Raw genomic sequence first — 15,120 nt, 5'->3', positions numbered from 1 at the left:
AGTGTGTTCAACAGGAAAACTTATGAACTGATAAGAATTCTTTGCTTGAAAACCCAAGCTCATTGCAGGGAGGTTGGACTGGATCACATTTAAAGATTCCTTGCAGCCCAAACTATTCCATGATCGTAAATTGTGCCATGTGAGTTAGGAGGGTGGCATAATTTGCATGAATTAGCAGTACCCAATTAATGCTGCATTCCACTGGCTGTTTCCCTTGAGAATTTTAGGGTGAGGTTGTAGTGATGATATACAGCAACTTTTGCCACTTGCAAAAATAAATGCCAAATTCCACATTTGAATTTTTATTTGTCTCATAATTTTAAGAGCTGCTAGTTCAGAGTTCAAGCTCTGTCAGTCTCATCCCATTTTCCTGCCCTCTGGGCTGATCATGTTTTCTTGAGTGGGAACAGCCAGGATTGGGTGACAGCAAATCCCTTTGGACTGGAACTCCTCTCTTTGTTGCTTGGCTCCCTTTCCCTGTATAAGGTATCCACCAAACCTGCAGTGGAGTCTCAGGCAGGTGTTGTTTGCCCTTGTGCTGACAAACCATTCTTGGCACCCTCACACAGCTCCAGACAGGCAGGAATTAACAATATTAATTAACTCTGTGAGCAGTGTGGAGCTCATTTCAACAGATTGAGAATCTTCAGGTTCAGGGAAATTATTTGGAATAAACAGGAGGGACCTCAGTTTAACCTCTGGCTGTATCCACATGGATTTAAACCCTGGCCTGATGTAAATGTGGCACCCTCAGATATGACAGGCTGAGGGAGGGATATCATTTCGTGATTAATTCTCAATGTCTGGCTCTTCATTTCAGACAGAGCCTTTTCTTACTGAGATACATGAGATTGGTAGAAATCCTTTTTTTCAAGAAGTGTTTCAGTGACAGACAATGAATAGAACTCTGAAAAAAACAATAATTTCATTTCTAAAACTTTCCTAAAGCATGGGTTTGTAAATAAATTATAAAAAACCCAGTTTTTCTGCCATCAATAAAACAGCAATGCTGTCTTCAGACAACTTTTATTTATTTAATAAATTACTTCAATGAATTTCCAAAGGATGGTAGTCTGTTTAGCCCAGCCTATTAAAAGCATTAGGATTTGAGCACTGGCTGTTAAAATGAGTAAATGGCAATATCACGAAGTTAAACAAATGCCAAAAAACATTTTCCAGAGTACTGGGATTGTAACAATACCATTAATGAGGGCAAAGAGGTTTTAATGCAATTTGCACATTCTAAAGTTTCAAAAAGAGGTTTTGAGTTAGTGCATTATTAATGTTCTGAACATCTGGAACTATGTAAGAGCCACAGACATTGAGCAAGTGCAGAGTTTCCCCACTAGGTCTGATGCTGACTGATTTCCTCCCTAGCCAAAAGCTTGTTTTTAGAAGTTTGAGACAGTAAAATGACAATATCCAGATAAGAGAAAAACATTCCACAGCGTCTTTTTGCTTGTAATGTGTATGGAGGAAAAATTGGAAACCATTAGGTTTGTGCAGTTAAAAGGTGAAATTGAAATTAAATAGGAAAATAGTTCTTTGCACCACAGATGGGGACTCTGTGGTGCAGGGCTTATGTGAGGAATTATCTACTAAGTTCCATGGAAACGCTGAACTTTTTCTCTTAGGTGTATTTGTCCCTGTACTATATGCAGGGATAGGTGCTTCATCAAGAGTAAAATTCTCCTTGATGTTCCTGTTGACAGCTGTAGGAGTGCTTTGAAGAAGAGATTTACTCCTGTGTGTAAATATTTGCAGGGTGTAGGGATCTGTTCACGTGGTTTGTGACAGAAATTTCTTCTTTAAAGTTACATCAGCCTTAACTTTCTGCATAATTTTAATGTTAGAAAATGTAATTGACACAGTTACAGCCTTAAAATGCTACAAGAAACAAGAATGTTTCAGTGTGTCATCCAGTTTTAGATGTTTTGACTGCAGCTAATGCCCAGCATCACTGGGATGGAAAGGAAAGAGGCCTTTAAACAGGTTTGGCATTTCAGGAGTAAGTTACGAAATAATTGTAAATTAATAATGATGCTCACTTTCTGCCCAGCATTTGCTTTCTGCTCCCAAGGGAGAGGTTTCCTCTTACTCCAGAAGCCTCATTGGTTTGAGCCAAACAGCTGCAGTGGTGCTGTGACAGCAGGTGAGAGACCCCAAAACCAGGAGAGGGCTTTAGGGACAGAGTCCTGGCATCCTTCTGCCTCTGCGTGGAGCCTAAAAGGAGAGCAGACTGAGGGAGCAGTAATTAAACAACCCCTGAAGAGCACTTGGGGCTTGTCCTGGCGCTCTGGACTGTGCAGTGCCTTGGAAGTGCCAGGAGTTGTTTTGGTGGCTGCCCCTGAGAAGGGCTCTGACACCACCATGACCCCTTGGGGGTTTATTTCTCTTTGGAAGAAAAGGCTCCTTGCCAGGTTCTAAAGCTGGGCCTTTGGCCTGCCTCTGATGGAAATCTTAGGGAAGTGATTTCTATCTGATGGGACATGATTTGGGGAAAATGTGCTCTAGAAAAGCTGAATTCTAATGGCTCCCACATTACTCATTTCAACATTTGCACCTAATAAACATAGATAAAATTTCGTTTTACTTGTCTGTTATTATTTCTTCATTGCTTGTTTTTTGCTCTTCCCCTGCACTGGTAGTTTTCTTTTTGAACTTTATCTCAACTTCTTTATGTTTTATGGGGTTTTTTTCTCCCATTAATCATATACAGTATCTACTTTCAGTTTAATTCTCTATTTTCCATCATTCCAATATCAGTCATATAAACTGTCTAGCTATTGAGGTTCTCACAGTCATCCAAAAATAGAATTATCTGAGGTGTCTTCTGAGAGCTCCAAGAGCTCCTGTAAATCTTAATGTGATTCCTGAAGTCTACAGTTTTCCCATTGACTTGGGCATAGAAATGTCTGTAAAACTCCCTGTGTGAGAGGGAAGATTTTAACCATTCCCTCACAACACTTTGCTGTCTTGGGCACTATCGTGAAATTGGTTCAAATAGAATAAAACAGTAGCAGAAGGAATAATAAAGTCCATACAAAAATAATTGGAATAAGAGTTTTTGTATAACCAGGTATATAATATTTATCTTTAATGTCATCAGTTCAATCAAACTCTGCCAAACTAAATTTGCAGATGGAGCTGGCAGTTCACACCCTGGCAGGATCATTTCTTGTGGAATTGCAGAGGCTACAGCAAACTCACAGCCAGAATAGAGCTGGATTATGCAAAGGAATAACTGAAGTGTTGGGTAGTTGAAGTTCTCCTAAACTTTTATAGTGATTTATTACAAGGTTTTCACTTAGAATTTTTTGACCTTGAGTTGTCTGAATTTTGTAATTTTTGGTGGTTGTTTTTTCCCCACTGCTTGGTTACCAACAGCAGGCCAAGGTAAAATTTAGCCTTTGGGGATAACTGACAATCTGAATAATTGCAAAATGTGTTTTCCTTCTTAAATTGTATGACAGGATCATAGATGTACACACCAATTATGGAGTGATTTTCCTGATTTCTGGGAAATTAGAAGACAATCCAAATGTTAGAGATGCTTTGAGACCTTAGAGGAGATGATCCAGGAGCCTGTGGCTGAATGTTTAGGTTCTTCCCCCTTTCCCCGTGACTGTTCTTGTGCTATTCTGTGGATCTCCTGAACAAAGGAAAAGTTTTTATCCTTTATATTCATTTTTTTCCTAGTTAGTTTCCAGGTGGCCTTGTGAACTGAGGTGGCTCATCAGGAGGTCAGAGAAGTGTCAGACAGCTCAAGGGAAGAGATGATATTGCACATTCAAGATTTTTTTTTTTTTTCCCCCCAGTCTCAGGGATGAAACATTTTCATGTTTGTTTTCTTTTAAATATGTTTTCCAGTGGTTGACGGTAATTGGAGAATCTGTAAAGATCCTCCTTTGGAAATTCTGATTTTTTTCACTATGGCTGATGTTCTGAAGCTGTTGGTGTGAGTTTGCAGCATCCTTAACTGGCTCTGTCTGACTGTGAATTAACTAAATAACTGGAGAGGCACTTGGGTGAATATTCTGAGTGACTGGAAATGTGGGTGAGGTGATATGAAAGGAATGACCTGTTGTGACTCCTGGTGCTGTGCAGAGCCTCAGCAGCAATGGGATTGGAGCTGTTTGCTGTCCATGTGCACCTGTCCCTGCCCTGAGACCCTTCCCTCCCACTGTGTTCCTCCTTGTGCTGGAATGTTCTCCTCGGCCCGGGGGAAATTCCCATGTCTGCTTTGGGTCCCACATTCTCTTTGTGAATTACAGGCTGCAAGGAATGAACAAACAGGCTGCTCATGACTTGCTGAACTGCTGTGGTGACCAGCAAGGGCTGTGCAATTATTCAGGTGCCCTGTGGCGCTTGCTTTTTACACAGAGCAGATCCTTGCTGCTGGTGCTGCTCATCAGATAAAGCCCAATCCGGAGCGACAGTCGTGGCAGATTATTGGATATTATGTCTAAAAAAATTATCTGCCATGCTGGCAGATGAGTGTTTGGCCTGCGGATTTCACACCCTGAGAGCTGGGCAGTTTAATATTTTATTACACTGTTAATTTAAATACCCTGAGCAGACAGCATCAGGAAAGTAAACTAAAAATCTATTATTGTTTCTCACTTCTGAGCTCTGACTTGTCAAAGTGCTGCAAGCTGAATTGTTGTAGCTCGTTAACACATGCTCCAATTTCCCTTGTAATTAACACTTTCTACTTGCATATTTTTCCTCCCATTTAGGTAGGAACTGCATTGAAAATGAGTTTTCACTGTCAAGAAGTTTGCACTCTGTGAATGATGGAGTCCTAATAGTAAATAACAGAGTGAACATGTCTTTTTCCTCAGGAGCTTTTAATTAGAGGGAAAGAAGGCGGTTGTGAACAGGGAATAATATCCATAATCAATTATGGTTTTGAGAAGAAGGTGATGTTGCCCTGGTTATTTCTGAACCTTTACAACCTGCAGAGTTCTTGGTCCCTTTGCTATGTCTGTGAAAGATTCACTGCCTGATGTGGGAGAGATGTGACTTCTTCATGTGTGAAAAATACCAGACATGAGAGAAAATAACTGGAAAGGTTATATTTAGGGAGCACGTTCTGCATCAGCAGTGTAACAGCTTATACAAAAATCTGAATATTAAATGTATTGAAAGGAATACTTGGGCCATTTTAAATGCAGAGAAATTCTACATCATTGGGAGGTCTGGGAGCCATCAACTTGTGTCTTAGAAAATTAGAAAAATCATGCCTCAGTTTTAGTTCCTGATTGGGTAAGCAAGCTTCTTGGTGAGAACATTTAATTAGTGAGTGATGTATTCTGAAGAGTATTCGTTGCATTTTGATTCATTTTACAGCTCATTAGTGGCTTGATTTTTAGCAAAAATATTTCGAAACAACCAACTTGCAGTGTGCTATTAAAAACTTTGTCTTCAACTTTTACGATCATGAGGTGAGAAATTATTTTCCTAAGAATTACAAAAGTCTGTTATTTATTTCTAAGTTTTTTTTAGGGTGACAGAAGGGAAGGAGGGAGGAGGGATAAAGTTGGCTACTTGGAAGAAATACCTTACTTATTTATTTATTTGGAATTGTTTAATATATGTGGTAGAGGGATATTAAGCATTTCCTGTTGGGACACGGGGCTTGGGGAAGAGAGGAGAGGCAGCTCAGAGCTGTCACTCTGCCAGGCTGGGGCAGGTTCCCAGTGACAGGAGCTGCCTGTCTCCAGCTCCTGGGGGAGCAGCGTGGCCGTGCTTGGCCCTGGGCTTGGGATTAGGCTGCTCCTCCCTTTGGATCAGTTTTCCCAGGGGTTCTGTGCTTCACCGCTGATGTGCCACTAAGACAACCTTGTATTATTTTTTTTTCCTCTATTCTGAAAACACGAAGAGGTCAGAGATGACTGAGCTTGGCTTTTGGCTGGGGAAGGGCAGCAGTGGAGATGTTGACTTCATCCATGGCCAGTTAATAATTTTCTTTTTTATTCCAGACCAGGACCTAAACCATCCTTTTAAAAATTATTTTTTTTCTGGAGAGGTCTCTTTGCATGAAGGCTTTTCTCTCCCTGGAATGGGAAGGTGTAATGATAGCCTAGGGTGGATGTACAAGCAGTTCCTGGAACACAGAACTTGTTATCTTGGTTAGTTTTAAAACCACAAAAGAAAAACCCTATTTTGAACCAGGTTGTTCCTAAACAGCTGCCACCAAGCTCAAAGACTGGACAAAGACTCTCCAGGTTGTTTGGGGGGCAAACATGTTGGGTTTTTTGGGAGAAGATTTCTATAAAAAAGCTTCTTTAGCTGTAGAAGCAACATATTAACTGTGTTATTCTAAAGTCTTTGGCGTGCAAAACATTTCATTTTTCATTACTGTTGTCGCCGTTCACGTTTTCCATTATTTAAGGGGGTTATTGAAAAATTGATGGTATGTTGGTACCAGAGAGACATCCTGTGGCTGCAGTGTTGATTTATGGCACATGGAACACACTTCAGTGCTTCAGTTTCCTGCTGGTGAGCGGCACTTTGTCATTGTCCCCAAAGAAAAATCCTACCGGTGAAATCCCCCGTGCTGCCCCCAAGTTGAGTGATGCATACTTTGCCTTTGAAAATGATGATGAATTATTCACCTTTTATTGTGCTGGAGTGTGCACATGGTGATCAGAATCTTGTTCATAATACAGAGTTTTTCACCATGGTCAGGGTTTCATTGAATTATGGAGTTGAGTTGCACAGTAGCTTTATCTCTTTTTTTTTTTCCTCCTCCTTTTTTTTCATTTCCCCTGCAGCGTCTGTGTAGACGAGCACAGGTTTTACCCCACATTTCCCACCATATGTGGGGATCTCAACACCATTCTTGGTCCGAAATATTTGGGTTTATTTCATGTTTGTTTAAAATTCTCCTTGAGAAAATAAGTACAGTGCTTCTCAATTTAAAAAGACACCTTTTTCCATGGAAGTTCTTGAAAATCACACTTCCATGGTTTTAAAGTTCTATCCTTCAAACTCATTTTCTGCTGTGGGGAAATAGTGAGAGAGATTAAGTGAAAAATCTCCTGAAATAGCACAGTGCTACGGATTTCCAATCCAGGGCAGCTTTTTCCCAGGAGATGTGGTGAGGACGGTGATTAACAGTGGGAATTTAAGGCTCTGTTTTGATAGTAAATTTTAGTTCAAAAATGAAATATTTTGGCACAGATATTTTTACTTTCTCTTGAAATGAAATTTGTTAGACTTGGAAGTTGAGAAAATGAAATTTGAAGTTTAAAATACCTTTTCTTGTGAAAAAATGTTTACATTTCGTATTGGCTCAGTCGTTCAAATGAATGAACTTTAAATACCTTGTCCTGTGTTAGAACCCTCCCATAACATGAGGAGGGGCTGTGAATCAGTCTCTTGCTTAACCTTTCATGAAAATCTAATTGAGTGCAAACAACTGCTTAAATAATTCAATGGCCTCAGTTATTCTTGGCTGGTGGAGTCCCAACCCAAAGCAGTGCAAATGTCTGGGTGTTGAGCAAAATTGAAGCTTTTCTCTTTTTTTGATGAAGAATATGATTAAAATGACCTTTTGAAAAAGTGTATGGTGTGATCAAGAAGGAAAAAATATGAAATGTAAATTATTTCTACCAGTTGGGTAAATGATTTGTGGCCCAGAGGTGAATATTCTTTTACTCCTTCTCAAAGTGTATAATGTTTTTGGTGATTTTGATAAATGTGATTGGGTTGTTTTGCTTGCTTTCCATCCCTTTTGCTCTTGTTGAGCTTTTTATGGGGCTATTTTTAATAGTTCGAGGGTGCTGTTCCGAATTGATTTGACAGATGGGGATAATGGACATTAGATTTTACTGGTTCGTTAGCCCAAATATTTTCCCTCGTATTTTTGGAAGGAAACTCGGTTTTCCTTTCACACCAATCCTTCCAGGCAGTTTGTTCTTGTCCCTTCAATCTTTTATTCCCATTCCATCACTCTCTTTCCTTTCTTCCTTCTGTTGTTTCCTTTCTGTTCACTTTTAACCTCAAAGGAATATTTTGTTGTTGCTGTTGTTGGCTTTTGTTTTGGGGTTTGTTTGTTTTTTTAACTAAAGATGAAAATGGAATAAATTAGTGATCCTATGACCCCACAGTGGTAAACTCATTGTAAAGTCTTCTTTTTTCCCCGAAGCGAAGAGTTCCAATATTCCTGGAGTTCAGTTTCCTGTAGGATTCTGGGTCATTTGGTACCAAGTTTTGGCAAAGTTTTTGTTCAAGAACTGTCAAATAATTTCTGCTAATTCTCTACTTTTCCGAGCCATCTTAATGCTTGAAAAAGCTAATTTAATAGGTACCTGTAATACCAGAAAAAGTGGGTGAAGTCTGGCCAGATACACTCTCCAGGGTTCCTTTGAAATAACAGGAATTTAGGGCCACTATGTTTAAGCAATGCCTTGATTTAATGACTGAATATGTTTTAGGATTATCACTAATATAGGGACAGTTCCATCCTTTCATAATGGAAGTAGAACATTCATCCAGGTGATTCTCCTGGGACCGGAGGGAGAGGGATTGGAACAAAAACTTCCAGCTGCAGGTAAGCAGCTGACTCAGCAAATATCCTCCTGGCAGCTTTTGAAAGGGAATGCAATACCTCTGGAATTAGAGCCATTATAAAAACATCTGTGCCTTGAGATCATCAGAGGATTACTTGAGTGGAAAATATGATGTCCTCCAGCCTAACAGCTTAAAGTTGCAGAAGGGCCTGTCAGAGTGGATAGGGGTTTTTTTGTTTTTATATTTATTTTTACTGAAAGGAAGAGAGGAGGCAGCTGATGCAGGTGGAGGTTGAGTTGTTCTGTGATACAAAAAAACCTGTACTTGGTTTTTTTGCAGACAGCTCAAATGGTGGGAAACATTTTGTAGTAAAACAAGGGAAGTGCATTTCTTTTTAACAGTCTCTCTGAATTTCTGGGTTTTCAGTAGCTGCAGAGTTAAAAAAAGAAGCCTCTTTGGTTGTGACACCTGTTATTTTTCTGGCAAGATACAAACATTGCAGAGCAATGGTTAGAGCAGCACTGGGAGTCTCTGTGGCACTTTCCATGTTGGTGGGTGGGATGAGAGCCCTGGTTTGTGTCAGTGCTCCCTTTCAGTCCCAGTTGCTCCCTTTTATTCCCAGACGGTGCATGCAGACAAAAATGTTGGCTCTACCAGAACCAAGTTCTCCTGGAGGGAGCCCAGTCTGGAGTAGCTCAGCCACAGCTCCTGTTGCCATCTCTGAAGTTTTGTGCTGCCTGCCTGTAGAACTTCTGTTTGACTCCTCAAACACGTTTCCAGCCCACTGGAGACACGCTTGGATTTGAAGCAGTGCTTATTCACAAAGAAAATCCTGGGAGCAAACGCAGGAAGAGCTCTGCTTGGGAAAAGGCTTTTAGATCAGTGGTGGTCCCTTGGGAAGCTCTGACTTTTTGCACTAACAGTGGTGCCAATACTGTGATTTTTATTAAGACAAACCTAATGGCTCTTCCCTTTCTCTCCTCCAACTACCTGAATATTTGAATAACAATGAAAAGTGCAACTTCATATCATTACATAGAACCAAGATGAAAAAATAGCAAAGTTTGAAGAAGTGGGGTTATTTCAGTGTATAATGGCAGATTTTTAAGAGGGTTACAAGACGTTTGGGGTAAGTTCTGTTCACCTTGGAATACCTTTTGTCCAGTTGCTGTATAAATGTAGGGGAAACCAGACAGCTTGTGGTTTTACAGGTGCACAAGGACACAATGCAGTTGTAACTGATAATTGTTGTTAAATGGTTAAGAGTTGTTAAACTATCCAGTAAAGTCAGAGCTACTTTACTCTGCTGTCAGGTGCTGCTAAGGTCATTATCCTTTTTGTCCTGTACTACTCTGGAGCTTCCTTGGATATTTTTAGGTGTTTTGTTGCTTCCCCAAGAACTTTTTGATGGAGGGATTATTTCTGTGATATCTTTTTTTCTCTGCTGGCAAGGTGTGATCGATGTGAATCAGTGCTAAAATATCTAAGGAATATTTTGTGTAAAGAAATTAGCAGGACAAGAGCTAAAATAAGCCAGAATTTTTCTGTTAGACTTTCTCTCTTCTCAGCTAATTTCTACTTCACAACTCCCTGTCAGGAGGTGATGGATCCTGTAGGAAAAGCACATCCCCAGCAACCTGAAATTAACTCCCCAAGTTTGATCCAATGCTGGAAATTACAGTCAACTTGCCTTAGGGTAAAATACATTAAACGAATCTCTGGGTTTGTTTCATGACCTGGGAGCCCCCCTAATGTGATTTTTGGCACTGTGTAAAACAAAGCAGCAAATGGAAAGGGGCAAAGCTTCTCCTTTGTGGGCACACATGGGAGGGTTTGGCCTTGGAGTGCAGCATAATGGAAGGAGATGGTGAGAAAACAGCTCCCCTCCTCCCCAAACTTCCAGAATACTTCAAAAGCTGCTTAAAAAGGGGATTCTGGCATAGATGGATGGTAGAGCTAAACACTGAGCTCCAGGTTTTTATGGATCAGAGCTTACAGGTGTCTTTAAATTGCAGAAAGGAATAAAAGGGAAAAGCTATCCCAGTAAACATCCTTCAGTGCATGGGAAGATGACAGATTCTTTCTAACAAGATTTTCTGCTCTCCTGAAGGAAGACCATTTGTTAATAAACCATTTGAGAATCCATTTTTAAGGGATTTAATAAAATATACGCAGGCTGCCTTCCAGTGCAGGAACTATTATTCCCTTGGGTAGGAGGAGTGACTGACTGGGGGCATTAATGGTTCCTTCCTGTGATTCCTGGCATTAGATCTTGCTGCCATTTGCACTTTTCCAACCCAAAGTGAAATAATTTTTTATGAGAAACCCGCACTTGGTTCCTGGCTCTTCTGAGGCATGTGTGTGTTCTATATTTTATTTATTTGTATTCAGTCAGCTCCGTAATTCTTGTTGTTTTAGTGTCTGTCCATACCATGGGTCCTGTGTTTTTGTGGATACAAGGAAAGTTTCCATATCTAGCAAACTCCATTAATGGAAGAGGTAATAGCTGTTGTGTGAATTAAATGAATTGCTCCATTCTTGCCAAAGATTTCATGAATAATTCCTATATTTCCCTCAAAAATCATAGATTTTCTGTTGTGATGGTTGCTGTCAATGAAACAAGAAACCTGAAGCTCTTGTGGTCCAAGAGAGACCTGCCTGGAGGGGCTGGGGAACCCACAAAGAGCAGATGTTTTCTTAAGAATTTGGGTAAAGGTTTTCTCCTGCCATCTTTGCAGCTATGAATACGAGTTTCACTTCTTTCAAATATGAGAGGAATACAGTGGAATTGAGGGTCTAAGGAATTTTTGTGAGGGATCTTGCCCTTCTGGCAAGAACATTTCATAGGGGTGCATTGGTGAGAAATACCACTGGGTGGGATGAGAGGAGAGGAGAAAATCAGGGTGAGTGACCCTTAGAAATGAAAGCATGGATAATTTTATTATGAATGTAAATGTGAAATTCAGCTCTACCCAAGTATCTGCTGTCTGTGTTCTCTCCCTGGGCTCCCCTTGGCATGCCTGGCAAGCAGCAGGCAGTGCCAGGAGCCCTCTCAGCAGGGATTGCTGAGTGGGGGCCCAGGCAGCCCCCAGTTCCACAGGAGGAGGAATGAAATCTGGGAAGTTAATGATGTTACAGGCCCTGGCAGATCCCAAATGGATGTACTTAGAGCTGTAATATGTTTGATTCTTTGCTTTCCCAGAATTATCTCCACATCACATCCAAGAACTGAGGCCACAGTGGCAGGCTGGGATGGCAAGATGGACGCTCATTGCTCAGTCACAGTATTACAACCTTTGTAGAAAAAGAGATTACAGACAGGATGCTGCCAGGAAATGATAGAGCTGGGAGGGAAGGGGACAAACAGGAGCACAGACACATTTAGCAGAGATGATTTATTCTGCAGTTACAGCTGTGTGTGGGGGGAAACTGTTCCTACTACTCATTACTTACTCTCTCTATGCTTGCTTGCTAATGGTGTCACATCAGTAGTAAAGCAAGAGTAATTCCCTGAGCAGAGGCTGGGGCAAAGCAGGGAAAATGCAGAATAGCAGACTATTTGTCCCCTCTTGTGAGGAACCCATCCAGATTCTTAATGTCAGAGAATGAGTTCAAATCTTTAATGCTGAGGACATGAAAAATGCAAAGGGCCTTGTAACCAGTTTCCTATAAATTTTCAAATGTGACAACAATTAGTTGTCATTAGTTCTGCTTCACAGTAGCACTTCAACTGTGTATTTGGATGTGGGACAGATTATTTTTGTAACAATTACCCTTTCAAGATCCTGAGATCTTGGCTGGAGTGCACTGGAAACAAGTGGGCTGCAGTGAAGGGATGCTGTGGCTTTTGGAGGAATGCACCAGGGCAAGTGCAGGTTCCAGATGGAGAGTTTATGTAGCCTGGAGCAAAATATGGAAAAGTCTTCAGGAGGGGAGTTGAGGGAAGTGCAGACACATTAAGAGCACAGCCCTTATTGAAGAATCTGTGAATTTAAACCTCTGTATATGAACCTCAGTAACTGCACTGAGTCAGTAACATGCTAAAGATCACTGAACAGCAAAAGGGTGAAAGAAAGGATTTAATCCTGTCCATTGAACCAGATCTCCTTGGTTCACTCTGGAATGTGTTGCTTGCCTTGCTCTTGTCTCAAAGGCAGTGCTGTGCAGCTGAAGGAGGGACTTGTTTGCTCCCTGACTTGATAGAACTCATTGTAGAAATGGATGCATTTGCTAAATGACCCCCACCTAGCTGACTTCAGGCTCTGTGTTAATTTTAGCCTTTGATTTTTATAATGCAGCACACATTTTCACTATTTGCATTAGATGTGGAACATGTTTATTTGCTTGCAAAAATTGAACGTGTTCTGGTTTGGAGTGAAATGTGCACAGTTCAGAGTTTGGTAGGTGTAACAAAGCTGATGAGCTCTTCAAGAAGCAGAGAGGCTGATAAATCCTACATCAATATTTCTTCCCCCAACTTCTCTATGTAAATTTTCAAAAATTGAAATGTTTTGGAAATTTAAGATATAAAGGCTTGTTTCAAATTAATTTGGAATTTGTTCCTGATCTTACTTATGGATCTCTTGGTAATCAGAGAAACAGGTAACTTCCATTTTTTTCAGATAACATTCCTCTGCTTTGAGGAATACCACAAGATGCTCTTTAGTGGCCACTGTCACAGGTTTAGAGAGTTTTTCTTTGATAACTCAAAAATCTGCATTATTTCTAATTAGCAAAATAAGTGCCCCCCCTGTTTCCCAGGTGCTGCACAGCTGAGTTTCTGTGCATGGTAGGAAAACTTGTATTTACAAATTCAAAAGCTGAATAATATAACTTTACTGAAAGAAATATGTTTGTTTGCTTTATTTGAGCAGTTCCAAGGGGTTGGCATGGATTTTTCTGTTGGTTTTCAGATGCTGGACAAGTTAAAGGATCGTTGGATGCACACTGGCTTGTGGAGAAACCTGGAGGATGTTAAAACAGTCATTGCAGAGCCCCAGGGAGGGGCCAAGAGTGACTTTGATGAGCTGCTGAAAATCTACTATGATGCAATCAAAAGTAAAGGAGAAAAAGGTACATTTTTCAGACGTTCAGAATAGTTGATGCAGACTCTTCAAGTAAAATTCAAGGTTTAACATTTAACGTTTTGTTGTAGATGCACATTGTTCTGGCATATTTAATTACCACTGTATTATATAATGTAAAATTATTTTGCTATTTGATAGTCAAAATCAGAATATTATTGATCAAACTGGAGATAATGTCATCCTTCTAACAAGTCTCTATTTTTATAGCCACTCACCTTTTCCAGCCAGTATATTATGCTATATTAAGTTTAGCTCTTTGAAACATTTTTGTGAAAGCTTCTCCTGATCCTCAGCTCCTCCCTGGAATAATCTGTGTGCTCCTGTCCTGTTGCAGATGGAGCTCTCCTGATAGCTGTGTGCAGAGGGAAGGTCAGTGAGGGGCTGGATTTCTGTGATGAGAATGCCAGGGCAGTTGTGACTATCGGAATCCCCTTTCCAAACGTGAAGGACCTTCAGGTGGGACACCAGAGTTGCACTTTATATCATATTTAAAACTCTAAATATGCACAACATACTTTTCCTCTATGTGCACCCTTGAACTTGTCTCAATGCCATTTGAATTCTTTGAGTTACCTTGCACAGGTAAGAGGAGGAGCAGCTTTAAATACTGCTTTAAATAAGGCAGGTTATTGCAGAAAACAGGTGCAAAGATAAAGATTGTTGAATTATGTTTTTATTTTACAATATGACTGTGTATGTCCCACTGCTTGCAGTATCTCACCTTTCTAATCTCATTGCCTTGTTTAGTGTAATTATATGTCCCCACTTCAGCACAGAGTGGAACTGGAAACCTTTTCCAAGCTTGTGCTGCTTTATTAGCTTGCAATTTTGAAGCATGAATTTATGACATAACATAAACTCTTCCTGGATACTGAGGACAGCACTATTTGGAATATTCAAGCTTTGTGTAACTTTAGGCAGAAACTTGTAAGCGCCTTGTAAAAACAGCATTTGGAAATGGCTCCAGTTAAATAAATTTGAAACTATTTGTGTTTTTCAGGAGGTGGTGAAAGCAGCATCCTGTTGCACTGCTGTGTAATTGCCCACCTCAACACTTCCTTCCTTTTGACTTGAGCAGGGCTTGTCTGACAGACAGATGATGTTCCATTAGAGCAGGCACTTCATAGCTGAAAGGAAAAGAAAGCCAATAAATATATAGAAAAGTATTTTTCTAGGCTTTCTGCTTACTGAAAAAAAGGTTTATTATTGGCTAGTTTGTAATACCACTTCCTCCTAGTGGTCTGTGCCACTGAGCTGCTGCCACTACTCCCAGTCACTGTCACTACTCTGTCCTGTGTGTTCCTTTGCAAGCTTTTGGGATCACTCTGTGAAGCCAAGATACAAAGTGAAGAATCAGAGAATAAATAAATATCAGGAGCAGCTGGATTCTGGTTCTGACTAATGCCAAATCAAACAGGAAAATGATAGGTTCGCACTTGAAAGGCCAAACAGAGTCAGCTTTGGTTTGAGAGATGTGTTCTGAGCTTAAGTGAATAAGCAAAGGCTTCTTTGT

At 40.4% G+C, this 15,120-nt stretch overlaps 1 protein-coding gene across 2 annotated transcripts in view; it reads left to right on the top strand.

Moving 5' to 3' along the window:
• Positions 1-15,120, top strand: part of BRIP1 (BRCA1 interacting protein C-terminal helicase 1) — a 50,698-nt gene that overhangs the window by 17,746 nt on the left and 17,832 nt on the right. For both annotated transcript variants that reach the window (XM_032129992.1, XM_032129991.1), the window contains exons 15-16: positions 13,434-13,593; positions 13,942-14,063. In XM_032129992.1, coding sequence (XP_031985883.1) covers positions 13,434-13,593; positions 13,942-14,063 — 282 coding nt within the window. The remainder of the gene's footprint in view (positions 1-13,433; positions 13,594-13,941; positions 14,064-15,120) is intronic.

Source organism: Corvus moneduloides, chromosome 20 (assembly GCF_009650955.1).
Source record: "Corvus moneduloides isolate bCorMon1 chromosome 20, bCorMon1.pri, whole genome shotgun sequence".
NCBI lineage: Eukaryota > Metazoa > Chordata > Aves > Passeriformes > Corvidae > Corvus > Corvus moneduloides.
The sequence above is the reverse complement of the archived record's forward strand: the minus strand, read 5'-3'. Positions and strand labels throughout refer to the sequence as shown.